Here is a 15,848-nt window from a genome sequence, read left to right as displayed (position 1 = left end):
AAAAATTTTTTAATCATAATAAGTTTTAAAGAAATATGTCACAAATATTCTTTGTCGAAAAAACTGAAGCTAAAATGAAGAATTAAATTAAAATGTATTTATTCTTTACAATAAAAACAATACATTTACCTGAACATTGATTTAAATTGTCAGGAAAGAAGAGGAAGGAATTAAAAAGGTAAAAAGGTATATGTGTTTAAAAATCTTAAAATCCTTTTTAAGGTTGTATTTTTTCTCTAAAATTGTCTTTCTGAAAGTTATAAGAAGCAAAGTAAAAAAAAAAAAAGACTTAAACCAAGTCTTTAAAATATTTTCTTGGATTTTCAAATTCTATTTGAGTTTTGTCTCTCTTAGAAGTAAAAATGTCGGGCAAAGCGAGACCAGCTTGCTAGTAAATAAATACAATTTAAAAAATAGAGGCAGCTCACTGGTAAGTGCTGCTATTTGAGCTATTTTTAGAACAGGCCAGCGGGCTACTCATCTGGTCCTTACGGGCGACCGCGTTGGTGACCCCTGCCTTAAAATAAGTATATTCTCACTAATAACTGTACTACTATAGGAGTATGTATTTTCTATTGTTTTATTGTAAATAAAACAGCAAAGTCAATTTGGCTGTCATCTGTTTTAAATATAAGACAATTGTGTCAAAATCATGATTTTTTTTAATGTTTGAAATAAATGACTTTAAAAAAGTAGTTTTCTACTTGTGAGTGTTGATGACACAGCTTTGCAACAGTTGATATTCTAGTTTCAAGCATGTTTTACTCAATATAGCTCATCAAATCTCAGCAACAAGCTGGAATATCTTACTGACATCATTTAGGACCAAAACACTTAAAACAAGTAAAACACTCTAACATCAAATCTTATGTATGGCCGCACAAGTCCCGGGATGCCCAAAATGTCCATAACACACCCAGCCGAGTCCCACGGGGAGGGGGGGGGGATAAAAGTTGGAAAAATCGGCAAAAGTCCCAAAAATGTTCAAAATACCTACCCAGGTTCGAGTCCCACAAGTCCCGCCCCCGGCCGGGATGCCCAAAATGTCCAAGACGCGCCGAGTAAAGTCCCACGGGAAGGCGGGGAGAATAGTCGGTAAAATGTTTAAAAATCACACCCGGGTTCGAGTGCCACAAGTCCTAAGACTTGTGGCACTCCATGCGTGACTCGAACCTGGGTAGGTATTTTGAACATTTTTGGGACTTTTGCTGACTTTTCCAACTTTTATCCCCCCCCCCCCCCCCTCCCCGTGGGACTCGGCTGGGTGTGTTATGGACATTTTGGGCATCCCGGGACTTGTGCGGCCATACATAAGATTTGATGTTAGAGTGTTTTACTTGTTTTAAGTGTTTTGGTCCTAAATGATGTCAGTAAGATATTCCAGCTTGTTGCTGAGATTTGATGAGCTATATTGAGTAAAACATGCTTGAAACTAGAATATCAACTGTTGCAAAGCTGTGTCATCAACACTCACAAGTAGAAAACTACTTTTTAAAGTCATTTATTTCAAACATGAAAAAAAAATCATGATTTTGACACAATTGTCTTATATTTAAAACAGATGACAGCCAAATGGACTTTGCTGTTTTATTTACAATAAAACAATAGAAAATACATACTCCTATAGTAGTACAGTTATTAGTGAGAATATACTTATTTTAAGGCAGGGGTCACCAACGCGGTCGCCCGTAAGGACCAGATGAGTAGCCCGCTGGCCTGTTCTAAAAATAGCTCAAATAGCAGCACTTACCAGTGAGCTGCCTCTATTTTTTAAATTGTATTTATTTACTAGCAAGCTGGTCTCGCTTTGCCCGACATTTTTAATTCTAAGAGACAAAACTCAAATAGAATTTGATAATCCAAGAAAATATTTTAAAGGCTTGGTTTAAGTCATTTTTTTTACTTTGCTTCTTATAACTTTCAGAAAGACAATTTTAGAGAAAAAAATACAACATTAAAAAGGATTTTAGGATTTTTAAACACATATACCTTTTTACCTTTTTAAATTCCTTCCTCTTCTTTCCTGACAATTTAAATCAATGTTCAGGTAAATGTATTGTTTTTATTGTAAAGAATAATAAATACATTTTGATTTAATTCTTCATTTTAGCTTCTGTTTTTTCGACGAAGAATATTTGTGAAATATTTCTTTAAAACTTATGATTAAAATTTTTAAAAAAAATTCTGGCAAATCTAGAAAATCTGTAGAATCACATTTAAATCTTATTTCAAAGTCTTTTGAATTTCTTTTAACATTTTTGTTCTGGAAAATCTAGAAGAAATAATGATTTGTCTTTGTTAGAAATATAGCTTGGTCCAATTTGTTATATATTCTAAAAAAGTGTAGATTGGATTTTAACCTTTTTAAAACATGTCATCCCGGGACTTGCACGGCCGCAGCATGTTTTACTCAATATAGCTCATCACATCTCAGCAACAAGCTGTAATATCTTACTGAGATCATTTAGGACCAAAACACTTAAAACAAGTAAAACACTCTAACATCAAATCTGCTTAGTGAGAAGAATGATCTTATCAGACAGAAAATAAGCAAATAGCCTTATTTGAGATATTTCCTCTTACTTACATTTCACTTTTTGCAGTGTGAAATAAACCACTCCAAACATTTAAGTAGAACAAAATCAACAACTTTATTCAAAAGGTGAAAACATTTGGCAGATAAAATACGACACGTTAAAAAATAAGAACTTTCACTTTAGTTTTAAAAACGTTGGAGCACCGTTGGAAGTTTTTTTTAAATCCTCCCAAACCGCCGACTTCAAGACGCCGCCGGCGAGAAGAAGGCGACTCTCTTCTCCACTTTGTGGCGCAGTTTCGTTGGCAACCAGGCCAGACGTGCGCCCACTCGCTCAGAGTTCCTCCCCAGGAAGTCCACACACAACCTGGAGGGGGGGGGGGAGACAACCACACTGCCAGTGTGTGTGTGTATGTGTGTGTGTGTGTATGTGTGTGTGTCTTCCTCCAACACAAGCCCCGCCCCTTCCACCTGCAACATACCTGAAGAGGGAGTACGGCTGCGTCTGGAAGACGAAGACGTCTCGGCAGTGGTGCTTGGGCCGCGACATCAGCACGGTTACCTAGCAACGACAAGGCCATGATGTCACCTAAAGTATTGGGACAGCGACAGGAAGTCCTAAAAAAGCGTTGTAATTTGATGATTGTTTACTAAATGTGTCCAGCCCGTGATCATTCACAGGCCAGTCCCGATACTTTTGAAGCTAAGAACATCTTTATTGACCACAGCAGAACTTGACGCTCCTTCAAGTCCAGTTGCTCCTTGGCATATTGTAACAAAAACACTGATTAGATGACACTAATCTGCTTGGTCAGCTATAAGAAAAGCTAAGATGTTTTGTTGGTTTAGCGTGTATTGACTGTGCAGTATTAGAGGACTTTTTAGCACTTTTTTTTTATTTTAAAAAAGGTCCAAACTTTGTAAAGTGTGCACCAGTTCTTTGAACACCGCAGTATTAGAGGATTTTTTAGCAGATTTTTTTTTTTTTTTTAAAAAGGTCCAAACTTTGTAAAGTGTGCAACAGTTCTTTGGACACCACAGTATTAGAGGATTATTTTAGCACTTTTTAATTTTTTAAAAGATCCAAACTTTGTAAAGTGTGTGCCAGTTCTTTGGACACCACAGTATTAGGATTTTTTTTAATTTAATTTTTTTTTTTTTTTTTAAAAAGGTCCAAACTTTGTAAAGTGAGCGCCAGTTCTTTGTACTAAAGGATTTTTAGCACATTTAAAAAAATGTTTTTTAAAAAAAAGGTCCAAACTTTGTAAAGTGTGTGCCAGTTCTTTGGACACCGCAGTATTAGGATTTTTTTTTATTTAAATTTTTTTTTTTTTTTTAAAAAAAAAGGTCCTAACTTTGTAAAGTGTGTGCCAGTTCGTCGGACACTGCAGTATTAGGGGATTTTTTTAGCACTTTTTTTTTTAAAAAGGTCCAAACTTTGTAAAGTGTGCACCAGTTCTTTGGACACCACAGTATTAAAGGACTTTTTAGCACTTATATTATTATTTTTTTTAAAAGGTCCAAACTTTGTAAAGTGTGTGCCAGTTCTTTGGACACCGCAGTATTAGGATTTTTTTGCATTTTTTTTTTTACATTTTTATTTTAAAAAAGGTCCTAACTTTGTAAAGTGTGCGCCAGTTCTTCGGACACCGCAGTATTAGAGGATTTTTTAGCACTTTTAAAAAAAAAAAAGGTCCAAAATTTGTAAAGTGTGCACCAGTTCTTTGGACACCGCAGTATTAGGATTTTTTTGCAGATTTTTATTTTTATTTTTTAAAAAAGGTCCAAACTTTGTAAAGTGTGCACCAGTTCTTTGGACACCACAGTATTAGAGGATTTTTTTTAGCACTTTTACATTATTTTTTAAAAGATCCAAACTTTGTAAAATGTGTGCCAGTTCTTTGGACACCACAGTATTAGGATTTTTTTGCAGTTTTTTTTTAAAAAAAAACAAACGTCCAAACTTTGTAAAGTGAGTGCCAGTTCTTTGTATTAAAGGATTTTTTAGCACATTTTTAAAACATTTTTTTAAAAAAAAGGTCCAAACTTTGTAAAGTGTGTGCCAGTTCTTTGGACACTGCAGTATTAGGATTTTTTTTAATTTAAAAAGATTATTATTATTTTTTTAAAAAAGGTCCTAACTTTGTAAAGTGTGTGCCAGTTCTTTGGACACTGCAGTATTAGGATTTTTTTTAATTTAAAAAGATTATTATTATTTTTTTAAAAAAGGTCCTAACTTTGTAAAGTGTGCGCCAGTTCTTCGGACACCGCAGTATTAGAGGATTTTCTAGCACTTTTTTTTTTTTTTTTTTAAAAAGGTCCAAACTTTGTAAAGTGTGCGCCAGTTCTTTGGACACCGCAGTATTATAGGATTTTTTAGAACATTTTTAAATTTAAAAAAAAAAAAAGGTCCAAACTTTGTAAAGTGTGTGCCAGTTCTTCGGACACCACAGTATTAGAGGATTTTTTAGCACATTTTTTTTTTTTTTTTTTTTAAAAAGGTCCAAACTTTGTAAAGTGTGTGCCAGTTCTTTGGACACCGCAGTATTAGAGGATTTTTTTTAGCACTTTTAAAAAAAAAAAAAAAGAAGGTCCAAACTTTGTAAAGTGTGCACCAGTTCTTTGGACACCGCAGTATTAGAGGATTTTTTAGCACTTTTTTATTTAAAAAAAAAAAGGTCCAAATTTTGTAAAGTGTGCGCCAGTTCTTTGGACACCGCAGTATTAGAGGATTTTTTTTAGCACTTTAAAAAAAAAAAAAAAAGAAGGTCCAAACTTTGTAAAGTGTGCACCAGTTCTTTGGATACCGCAGTATTAGAGGATTTTTTAGCACTTTTTTATTTTATTTTTTATTTTTATTTTTTTAAAAAGGTTCAAACTTTGTAAAGTGTGTGCCAGTTCTTTGGACACCGCAGTATTAGAGGAATTTTTAGCACTTTAAAAAAAAAGAAAAAAAAAAAGGTCCAAACTTTGTAAAGTGTGCACTAGTTCTTTGGATACCGCAGTATTAGAGGATTTTTTTAGCACTTTTTAAAAAAAAAAAAAGGTCCAAACTTTGTAAAGTGTGCGCCAGTTCTTTGGATACCGCAGTATTAGAGGATTTTTTAGCACTTTTTATTTTATTTTTTATTTTTATTTTTTTAAAAAGGTCCAAACTTTGTAAAGTGTGTGCCAGTTCTTTGGACACCGCAGTATTAGAGGATTTTTTAGCACTTTAAAAAAAAAAAAAAAAGGTCCAAACTTTGTAAAGTGTGCACCAGTTCTTTGGATACCGCAGTATTAGAGGATTTTTTAGCACTTTTTTATTTTATTTTTTATTTTTATTTTTTTAAAAAGGTCCAAACTTTGTAAAGTGTGCACCAGTTCTTTGGATACCGCAGTATTAGAGGATTTTTTAGCACTTTTTTATTTTATTTTTTATTTTTATTTTTTTAAAAAGGTCCAAACTTTGTAAAGTGTGCACCAGTTCTTTGGATACCGCAGTATTAAAGGATTTTTTTGCAATTTTTTAAAAAAAAGGTCCAAACTGTAAAGTTGAATGCGAGCGTATCTGCTGATGTGATGAAGAGGGTGTGGCCTAAAGGAGACCAAAGTGGCCCAACCGAGCTATACCGGTGGGTGGATTACTGTAATACCGAAGGCAGAAGAATCGAGCGCAGGTGTGTTAAACTCATTTTAGCTCAGTGGCCTAGTGGTTAGAGTGTCCGCCCTGAGATGGGTAGGTCGTGAGTTCAAACCCCGGCCGAGTCATACCAAAGACTATAAAAATGGGAGCCATTACCTCCCTGCTTGGCACTCAGCATCAAGGTTTGGAATTGGGGGTTAAATCACCAAAAAACGATCCCCGGGCGCGGCCACCGCTGCTGCTCACTGCTCCCCTCACCTCCCAGGGAGTGAACAAGGGTGATGGGTCAAATGCAGAGAATAATTTCGCCACACCTAGTGTGTGTGTGACAATCATTGCTACTTTTACTTAACTTTTAACCTCGCTCAAAACACACAACGTTCCTGATCTGCCAGAGAATAAGAAGACTGAGCCGGAGGGATCAGTGTTGCCAACTTAGCAACATTGTTGCTATATTTAGCGATCAATCAGCGCCCACAAGATGCTGCTCTTTAAAAAAAAAGGCGATTTGAGACCAAATCTATTGAAAACAAGCATTGCTCTTCTCAACGAGCACCGGGTGCTGTTGATAGATACACCTTTGTTACAAAACACATTCATCTTTGACAGACTAAGACTAGGTTACAGGACAGAACAATGAGATGAAAAAAAAGAATGTCTTTTGACATGTTAAAAACAAAAGTGACAGGAGAAAGTTAGTACTCATGTTATGTAATTGTTGGCTAGTTCACCAGCTAGCAACATACCCCGAGAAAAAGGTATGAGCGGATCTCATGTCAGAACTGGGATAAGGAGCATTAGATTGTGGGGCTGATTCAGGTTTACTATGTTACCAAGCTTCTTCAACTTGTGCCCCGCCTCCACCCGCAGAGACAAATCCACCCCCCAAGAGCCTGGCAGGGGTCTTGGCTCTCAGTTTCTTTAGTTTGCATAAAAGCCACAAACTCGGGGACAGAACCTTCTCTGTTGCCGCCCCTAAGAGCTCTGGAACAGTCTTCCCCTCCACATTAGGTCAGCCCAGAGCCTGGGGGTCTTCAACACCCTTCTTAAGACCTAAGACCTAAGACCTCTTCTCACCGGAGCTGAGCCCGCCCACCAGGCCACCATTTGAAATATGACCACATCACACCAACTCTCAAATCCCTTCACTGGCTTCCTGTTCCACTCAGGATTGAATACAAAGTCTCCCTACTAACCCACCAGTGAAATACCCCCCTTTACCTCAAAGAACTGCTCACCCCCAAATCCTCCACACCACACCTCCGCTCCGGACAGGCTAACCTCCTCCAACCTCCGAGGACAAAGCTACGAACAACGGGAGACCGGGCTTTCTGCGCCGCCGCTCCCAGTCTGTGGAACGCTTTCCCTGACCACCTGAGGGCACCACAGACTGGGGATGCTTTTAAAAAAGGCTTAAAAGCCCTTTAAAAAAAAAAAAATATTATTATTATTTTTTTAAATATATGCATACTAGTTATAGCTATTTGGCTGTTCTAGTTTTTATTTTTATTTATTTTTTTATCTTTTTATTTATTTAAAAAAAATGTAATACACTGTAGCACTTTGAGATTGTTTACTCAATATAAAGTGCTTTTTGCAAATAAAATCTATTATTATTATTTCTAGTCCCCCCCAACCCCCCTTCGCTTTAGTTTTTTTTTCCAATTTGTCGCAATTTTATTATTTCATTATTTTTATCTTGCAATTTTACTTTTTATTCGAACCCTTTTACCGTATTGCTTTTGCACTCTTGTTTACCTCATTCATTGTTTTTTTGTTTTTTTTCCCTCTATGCTTTTTAACCTGTGAAGCACTTTGGCCCAATTTAAACATTGTTGTGAACGTGCTATATAAATAAAGTTGCCTTGCCGCATAATAATGTCCCCAAAACTGACACTTAAATATTCAACTTTGAGTCTTATGAACATTTTGGATCCCACAAAGCCAAAATTGTTCAATAATATTCACATTTCAAACTCATGCTTTAAAAAAAGGCTTCTTACCGTCTTTTTTAAATATATATTTTTTTTGTATATTTTTTTTTTTTTGTATTTTTTTTAAAAAAATTTTAATTTTAATTTTTTAATTTTTTTTTTTTTTTTTTTTTTTTTTAAATCATGAGTTTGAAATGTGAATATTATTGACCAATATTGGCTTTGTGGGATTCAAAATGTTGGAGAAGGAAGTCTGGGCTTCCCTGCTTAGGCTGCTGCCCCCGCGACCCGACCTCAAATAAGCGGAAGAAGATGGATGGATGGATAAAAAAAAAAAAAAAGGCTGACATACTGAATCCATGCCGACGGGCTGGTCGCTGCTTCCTCCGAAGACCACGACGTCGTCATCGCGTCCCAGGCAGGCCGTGTGCCACACCCTGGAGGGGGGGGGGGGGGGGAGGGGCACGTTAGTACATTAGCGGTATCACATGGCGCCGTATGGTCTCATTGCCGCTGGTCGAGCAGGACGTGCAACTTTCGCCTGACGCGATCTTTATCCGCTCTGGTTACATGCGGCCTTTGTAACCATGGCAACCATTCTCTCACACCTGGGACCTACTTGGTAATGATTGTTGACAACAATCATTACCAACACCGCTGTGGGACGTCTCCTTTGGACGAGGTCACAGAGGAACAACCGAGTGGTTTTCTTTTTCTTTAATTGGCCTGCAGAATAATCTCATCTTCAAACATACTGGATATGTTATGTATATGTTATGTATATGTTATGTATATGTTATCTATATGTTATGTATATGTTATGTATATGTTATGTATATGTTATGTATATGTTATGTATATGTTATGTATATGTTATGTATATGTTATGTATATGTTATGTATATGTTATCTATATGTATATGTTATGTATATGTTATGTATATGTTATCTATATGTATATGTTATGTATATGTTATGTATATGTTATCTATATGTTATGTATATGTATATGTTATGTATATGTTATGTATATGTTATGTATATGTTATGTATATGTTATGTATATGTTATGTATATGTTATGTATATGTTATGTATATGTTATGTATATGTTATGTATATGTTATGTATATGTTATGTATATGTTATGTATATGTTATCTATATGTATATGTATATGTTATGTATATGTTATGTATATGTTATGTATATGTATATGTTATGTATATGTTATGTATATGTTTATGTATATGTATGTGTTATGTATATGTATATGTTATGTATATGTATATGTTATGTATATGTTATGTATATGTATATGTATATGTATATGTTATGTATATGTATATGTTATGTATATGTTATGTATATGTATATGTTATGTATATGTTATGTATATGTTATGTATATGTTATGTATATGTTATGTATATGTTTATGTATATGTATGTGTTATGTATATGTATATGTTATGTATATGTTATGTATATGTTATGTATATGTATATGTTATGTATATGTTATGTATATGTATATGTATATGTATATGTATATGTTGTGTGCAATAACATCTCATCTTAAAACATACTGTATATGTAACCAAAGTAATTAGCTACAGAACCAAAAAAAGTAATTTAAATAACATAAGTACTCTTAAATATAATTAGTAGGTAAAGGAGTGACTTCAAATATCTGCCATCTGCAGTTGAAAGATCTTCCATGTAGAGCACAGTGTGGGTGTGTCTGTGCCTTTAAAAGGCGGGGCCTGTTGCCAAGTGATGTCATCGAGGTTTTCGACAAGAGTTTAGCTTTTTTGTCGGCTCTTTTGTGTCTTTTCGCCGGATTGTGTTACCTCCGCTTCATAAAGAGATTGGGTGTGCTTCCATGGCGGTAATCTTGTCAACAAACGGGGTATTGTTTGGATGGCAAGTTTGTCATGTCATTGAGTTGTTGGTCGTTATTCCCATCGTGTGTCTATGTTGTGTCTATGTCGCGTCTATGTCGCGTCTATGTCGTGTCTATGTTGTGTCTATGTTGTGTCTATGTTGTGTTTATGTTGTCTGCTGTGTCAGTGTGACGTGGTCTCTTCCTCTTTGATATCAACTTCATGTTGGTGCGATACTGCTAGTCACTTTCACCAGTAAAAAGATATTTCCTGCACTTAAGACGCCGTCTTGTTGTCCACTTGAGTAAAACCACATCCAAAGTGGTTCTTTAAAGTGGCCTCTTTTAAACTCTACTGTATATGTCACCTCTTTAAAGTGGCCTCTTTTAAACTCTATTGTATATGTCACTTCTTTAAAGTGGCCTCTTTTAAACTCTACTGTATATGTCACTTCTTTAAAGTGGCCTCTTTTAAACTCTACTGTATATGTCACTTCTTTAAAGTGGCCTCTTTTAAACTCTACTGTATATGTCACTTCTTTAAAGTGGCCTCTTTTAAACTCTACTGTATATGTCACTTCTTTAAAGTGGCCTCTTTTAAACTCTACTGTATATGTCACTTCTTTAAAGTGGCCTCTTTTAAACTCTACTGTATATGTCACTTCTTTAAAGTGGCCTCTTTTAAACTCTACTGTATAAGTCACTTCTTTAAAGTGGCCTCTTTTAAACTCTACTGTATATGTCACTTCTTTAAAGTGGCCTCTTTTAAACTCTACTGTATATGTCACTTCTTTAAAGTGGCCTCTTTTAAACTCTACTGTATATGTCACTTCTTTAAAGTGGCCTCTTTTAAACTCTACTGTATAAGTCACTTCTTTAAATTGGCCTCTTTTAAACTCTACTGTATATGTCACTTCTTTAAAGTGGCCTCTTTTAAACTGTACTGTATACGTCACCTCTTTAAAGTGGCCTCTTTTAAACTGTACTGTATACGTCACTTCTTTTAAATTCTACTGTATACGTCACTTCTTTAAAGTGGCCTCTTTTAAACTCTACTGTATATGTCACTTCTTTAAAGTGGCCTCTTTTAAACTCTACTGTATACGTCACCTCTTTAAAGTGGCCTCTTTTAAACTCTACTGTATACGTCACTTCTTTAAAGTGGCCTCTTTTAAACTACTGTATATGTCACTTCTTTAAAGTGGCCTCTTTTAAACTCTACTGTATATGTCACTTCTTTAAAGTGGCCTCTTTTAAACTGTACTGTATACGTCACTTCTTTTAAATTCTACTGTATAAGTCACCTCTTTAAAGTGGCCTCTTTTAAACTCTACTGTATACGTCACCTCTTTAAAGTGGCCTCTTTTAAACTCTACTGTTTACGTCACTTCTTTAAAGTGGCCTCTTTTAAACTCTACTGTATATGTCACTTCTTTAAAGTGGCCTCTTTCAAACTCTACTGTATATGTCACTTCTTTAAAGTGGCCTCTTTCAAACTCTACTGTATATGTCACTTCTTTAAAGTGGCCTCTTTTAAACTGTACTGTATACATCACTTCTTTTAAATTCTACTGTATACGTCACTTCTTTAAAGTGGCCTCTTTTAAACTCTACTGTATATGTCACTTCTTTAAAGTGGCCTCTTTTAAACTCTACTGTATATGTCACTTCTTTAAAGTGGCCTCTTTTAAACTCTACTGTATAAGTCACTTCTTTAAAGTGGCCTCTTTTAAACTCTACTGTATAAGTCACTTCTTTAAAGTGGCCTCGTTTAAACTCTACTGTATAAGTCACTTCTTTAAAGTGGCCTCTTTTAAACTCTACTGTATAAGTCACGCATTGTTGTGATTCCATAAAACAAAGAGAAATGAAAGCCCGGGTGTCCTACCTGGGCTTGTCCTTGTGCGGGTGTGTTATCTCCCGCCACTCTCGTGTGAGCGTGTCAAACTGCCAGGCGTCGTCTGCAAACAATCGAGGGGGGAAAAAAAAAAAAGGTTTGTTTTCATGTTTTGTGCACGCGTGACCTTCAACTTTGTGCAGGAAGTGACGAGCTGCCAGGACAGTCACTTCATTAGGTACAAGAAGATTGGCCACCTGCCTTGACTCACATATGTACCTTGAAGTGCCATACCATTCCTAACCCATAGGGGTCAATATCACCTTTTGCAGCTTTTACAGCTCCAACTCTTCTGGGAAGGCTGTCCACAAGGTTGTCGGGTGTGTTTCTAGCAATTGTCCACCATTCTTCCAAAAGCGCGTTGGTGAGGTGGAGAAGGTTTGGCTCTCAGTCTCCGTTCTAATTCATACCAAAGGTGTTCTGGTCAGGACTCTGTGCAGGCCAGTCAAGTTCATCCACATCCTTGTCTTTATGGACCTTGCTTTGTGCACAGTCATGTTGGAAGAGGAAGGAGCCAAACTGTTCCCACAAGGTTGGGAGCATGGAATTGTCCAAAAATGTTTTGGTATCCTGGAGCATTCATCAATCAATCAATCAATCAATCAATCAATCAATCAATCAATCAATCAATCAATCAATCAATCAATCAATCAATCAATCAATCAATCGTTTATTTATATAGCCCTAAATCACAAGTGTTTCAAGGGGCTGCCCAAGCCACAACGACATCCGCAGTACAGAGCCCACTAAGGGCAAGGAAAAACTCACAACCCCAATGGGACGTCGATGTGAATGACTATGAGAAACCTTGGAGAGGACCGCATATGTGAAAGTCCAGTCCATAGTGGATCTAACATAATAGTGAGAGTCCAGTCCATAGTGGATCTAACATAATAGTGTGAGAGTCCAGTCCATAGTGGATCTAACATAATAGTGTGAGAGTCCAGTCCATAGTGGATCTAACATAATAGTGAGAGTCCAGTCCATAGTGGATCTAACATAATAGTGTGAGAGTCCAGTCCATAGTGGATCTAGTTAATAGTGTGAGAGTCCAGTCCATAGTGGATCTAACATAATAGTGAGAGTCCAGTCCATAGTGGATCTAACATAATAGTGTGAGTCCAGTCCATAGTGGATCTAACATAATAGTGTGAGAGTCCAGTCCATAGTGGATCTAACATAATAGTGAGAGTCCAGTCCATAGTGGATCTAACATAATAGTGAGAGAGTCCAGTCCATAGTGGATCTAACATAATAGTGTGAGAGTCCAGTCCATAGTGGATCTAACATAATAGTGTGAGAGTCCAGGCCATAGTGGATCTAACATAATAGTGAGAGAGTCCAGTCCATAGTGGATCTAACATAATAGTGAGAGAGTCCAGTCCATAGTGGATCTAACATAATAGTGAGAGTCCAGTCCATAGTGGATCTAACATAATAGTGAGAGTCCAGTCCATAGTGGATCTAACATAATAGTGTGAGAGTCCAGTCCATAGTGGATCTAACATAATAGTGGGAGTCCACTCCATAGTGGATCTAACATAATAGTGAGAGTCCAGTCCATAGTGGATCTAACATAATAGTGAGAGTCCAGTCCATAGTGGATCTAACATAATAGTGTGAGAGTCCAGTCCATAGTGGATCTAACATAATAGTGTGAGAGTCCAGTCCATAGTGGGGCCAGCAGGAGACCATCTGGAGCGGAGACGGGTCAGCAGATGTCCCCAGCCGATGCACAGGCGAGCGGTCCACCCCGGGTCCGACTCTGGACATTCAAAGTTCCTTTCACTGGAACTAAGGGGCCCAAGCCCAACTCCTGGAAAAACCAACCCCACACCATAATTCCTCCTCCACCAAATTTCACACCCGGCACAATGCGGTCGGAAATGTAGCGTCCTCCTGGCAACCTCCAAAGCCAGACTGCTCCATCGGGTTGCCAGATGGAAAAGTGTGATTCATCAGTCCAGAGAAGGCGTCTCCACCGCTCTCGAGTCCAGTGGTGACGCGCTCTGCATTGGACTTGCTGATGTATGGCTTAGATGCAGCCGCACGGCCATGGAACCCCATTCCACGCAGCTCTCTGCGTGCTGTACGTGGGCTAATTGGAAGTTTGGAGCTCTGTAGCAAGTGACTGTTCCCAAACTCTTCACTTTGCTTAGAATAAAGTTGACTTTGGAATATTTAGGAGCGAGGACATCCTATGACAGTTCCACGCTGGAAATCACTGAAAGCGGCCCATTCTTTCACCAATGTTTGTAGAAACAGTCTCCATGCCTAAGTGCTGGATTTGATACACCGGGCCAAGTGATTAGTGATTGTCATTTGGATGGCTGGCCGAATACTTTTGGCAACATGGCGTAGAAGCGAGGCGACACCTACTGAGGGTGCTGCCGTCCACGCCCAGGCCGCCAAACACCAGCAGGGTGTGCTGGGAGGTGGGCGTCATGGTGTGCACGGAGCGGCCCATGGGCGCGCAGGACGAGGAGAAGTCGCTAAGAAAAAAAAAGAAAAAAGGAAAGGGTCAAGAACACATGAAAGTGTCAAAGTGCCAGCGACTGAGCCAGTTACAATTGAGTCCAGGTCCACTGGTTCAGGTCCAGGCAGAAGAGGTCCAGCTTGGCACTTTCCTGCAGAACATGGAAGGCCACCGGAAGAGGATGCTCAACAAGAAAAGGTTTTATACACAGATGTTTGTCACTGGTGCATCATGGGAGTCTCACCACGCCGCCACACACGTAACCTTTGCTCCCCAACACGCTGCTGGCGTGGCAGCCTCGGTGGGCCGGCGCCGGACCCTGTGGACCACATGCAGACTTTAGGACCGCCCACATCCTCAACGTTCTAGTTTCAGGCGCAAAGGTGTTGATTTTCACGGTAATAGTTAAGTCGGGTTGCATAATTATGTGGAAGTTATCACACGACTCTTGTGCTTAAAGGCCGTTGCTATAGTTCAGGGGTCACCAACGCGGTGCCCGCGGGTACCAGGTAGCCCGTAAGGACCAGATGAGTAGCCCGCTGGCCTGTTCTAAAAATAGCTCACTTACCAGTGAGCTGCCTCTATTTTTTAAATTGTATTTATTTACTAGCAAGCTGGTCTCGCTTTGCTCAACATTTTTAATTCTAAGAGAGACAAAACTCAAATAGAATTTGAAAATCCAAGAAAATATTTTAAAGACTTGGTCTTCACTTGTTTAAATAAATTCAATTTTTTTTTTTACTTTGCTTCTTATAACTTTCAGAAAGACAATTTTAGAGAAAAAATACAACCTTAAAAATTATTTTAGGATTTTTAAACACATATACCTTTTTACCTTTTAAATTCCTTCCTCTTCTTTCCTGACAATTTAAATCAATGTTCAAGTAAATGTATTTTTTTATTGTAAAGAATAATAAATACATTTTAATTTAATTCTTCATTTTAGCTTCTGTTTTTTCAACGAAGAATATTTGTGACATATTTCTTCAAACTTATTATGATTAAAATTCAAAAAAATTATTCTGGCAAATCTAGAAAATCTGTAGAATCAAATTTAAATCTTATTTCAAAGTCTTTTGAATTTCTTTTAAAATTTTTGTTCTGGAAAATCTAGAAGAAATAATGATTTGTCTTTGTTAGAAATATAGCTTGGTCCAATTTGTTATATATTCTAACAAAGTGTAGATTGGATTTTAACCTATTTAAAACATGTCATCAAAATTCTAAAATTAATCTTAATCAGGAAAAATTACTAATGATGTTCCATAAATTATTTTTTAAAGTTTTTCTCTTCTTTTTTTCGGTTGAATTTTGAATTTTAAAGAGTCGAAATTGAAGATAAACTATGTTTCAAAATTTAATTGTAATTTTTTTCGTGTTTTCTCCTCTTTTAAACCGTTCAATTAAGTGTAAATATCATTAATTATTAATAATAACATAGAGTTAAAGGTAAATTGAGCAAATTGGCTATTTCTGGCAATTTATTGAAGTGTGTATCAA

General features: G+C 37.0%; 1 protein-coding gene across 1 annotated transcript in view; it reads right to left on the bottom strand.

The window, feature by feature from the left end:
* Positions 1-2,632: 2,632 nt before the first annotated feature.
* Positions 2,633-15,848, bottom strand: part of LOC133655214 (kelch domain-containing protein 1-like) — a 28,126-nt gene continuing 14,910 nt past the window's right edge. The window contains exons 7-13 of the mRNA XM_062055181.1: positions 14,593-14,667; positions 14,441-14,499; positions 14,252-14,364; positions 11,864-11,936; positions 8,448-8,532; positions 3,019-3,098; positions 2,633-2,903 (exon numbers count right to left, since the gene is read on the bottom strand). Coding sequence (XP_061911165.1) covers positions 2,780-2,903; positions 3,019-3,098; positions 8,448-8,532; positions 11,864-11,936; positions 14,252-14,364; positions 14,441-14,499; positions 14,593-14,667 — 609 coding nt within the window. The 3' untranslated portion in view covers positions 2,633-2,779. The remainder of the gene's footprint in view (positions 2,904-3,018; positions 3,099-8,447; positions 8,533-11,863; positions 11,937-14,251; positions 14,365-14,440; positions 14,500-14,592; positions 14,668-15,848) is intronic.

The sequence above is a fragment of the Entelurus aequoreus genome, linkage group LG08 (assembly GCF_033978785.1).
Source record: "Entelurus aequoreus isolate RoL-2023_Sb linkage group LG08, RoL_Eaeq_v1.1, whole genome shotgun sequence".
NCBI classification, from domain to species: domain Eukaryota; kingdom Metazoa; phylum Chordata; class Actinopteri; order Syngnathiformes; family Syngnathidae; genus Entelurus; species Entelurus aequoreus.
This window is presented reverse-complemented; position numbering and strand designations above follow the sequence as displayed.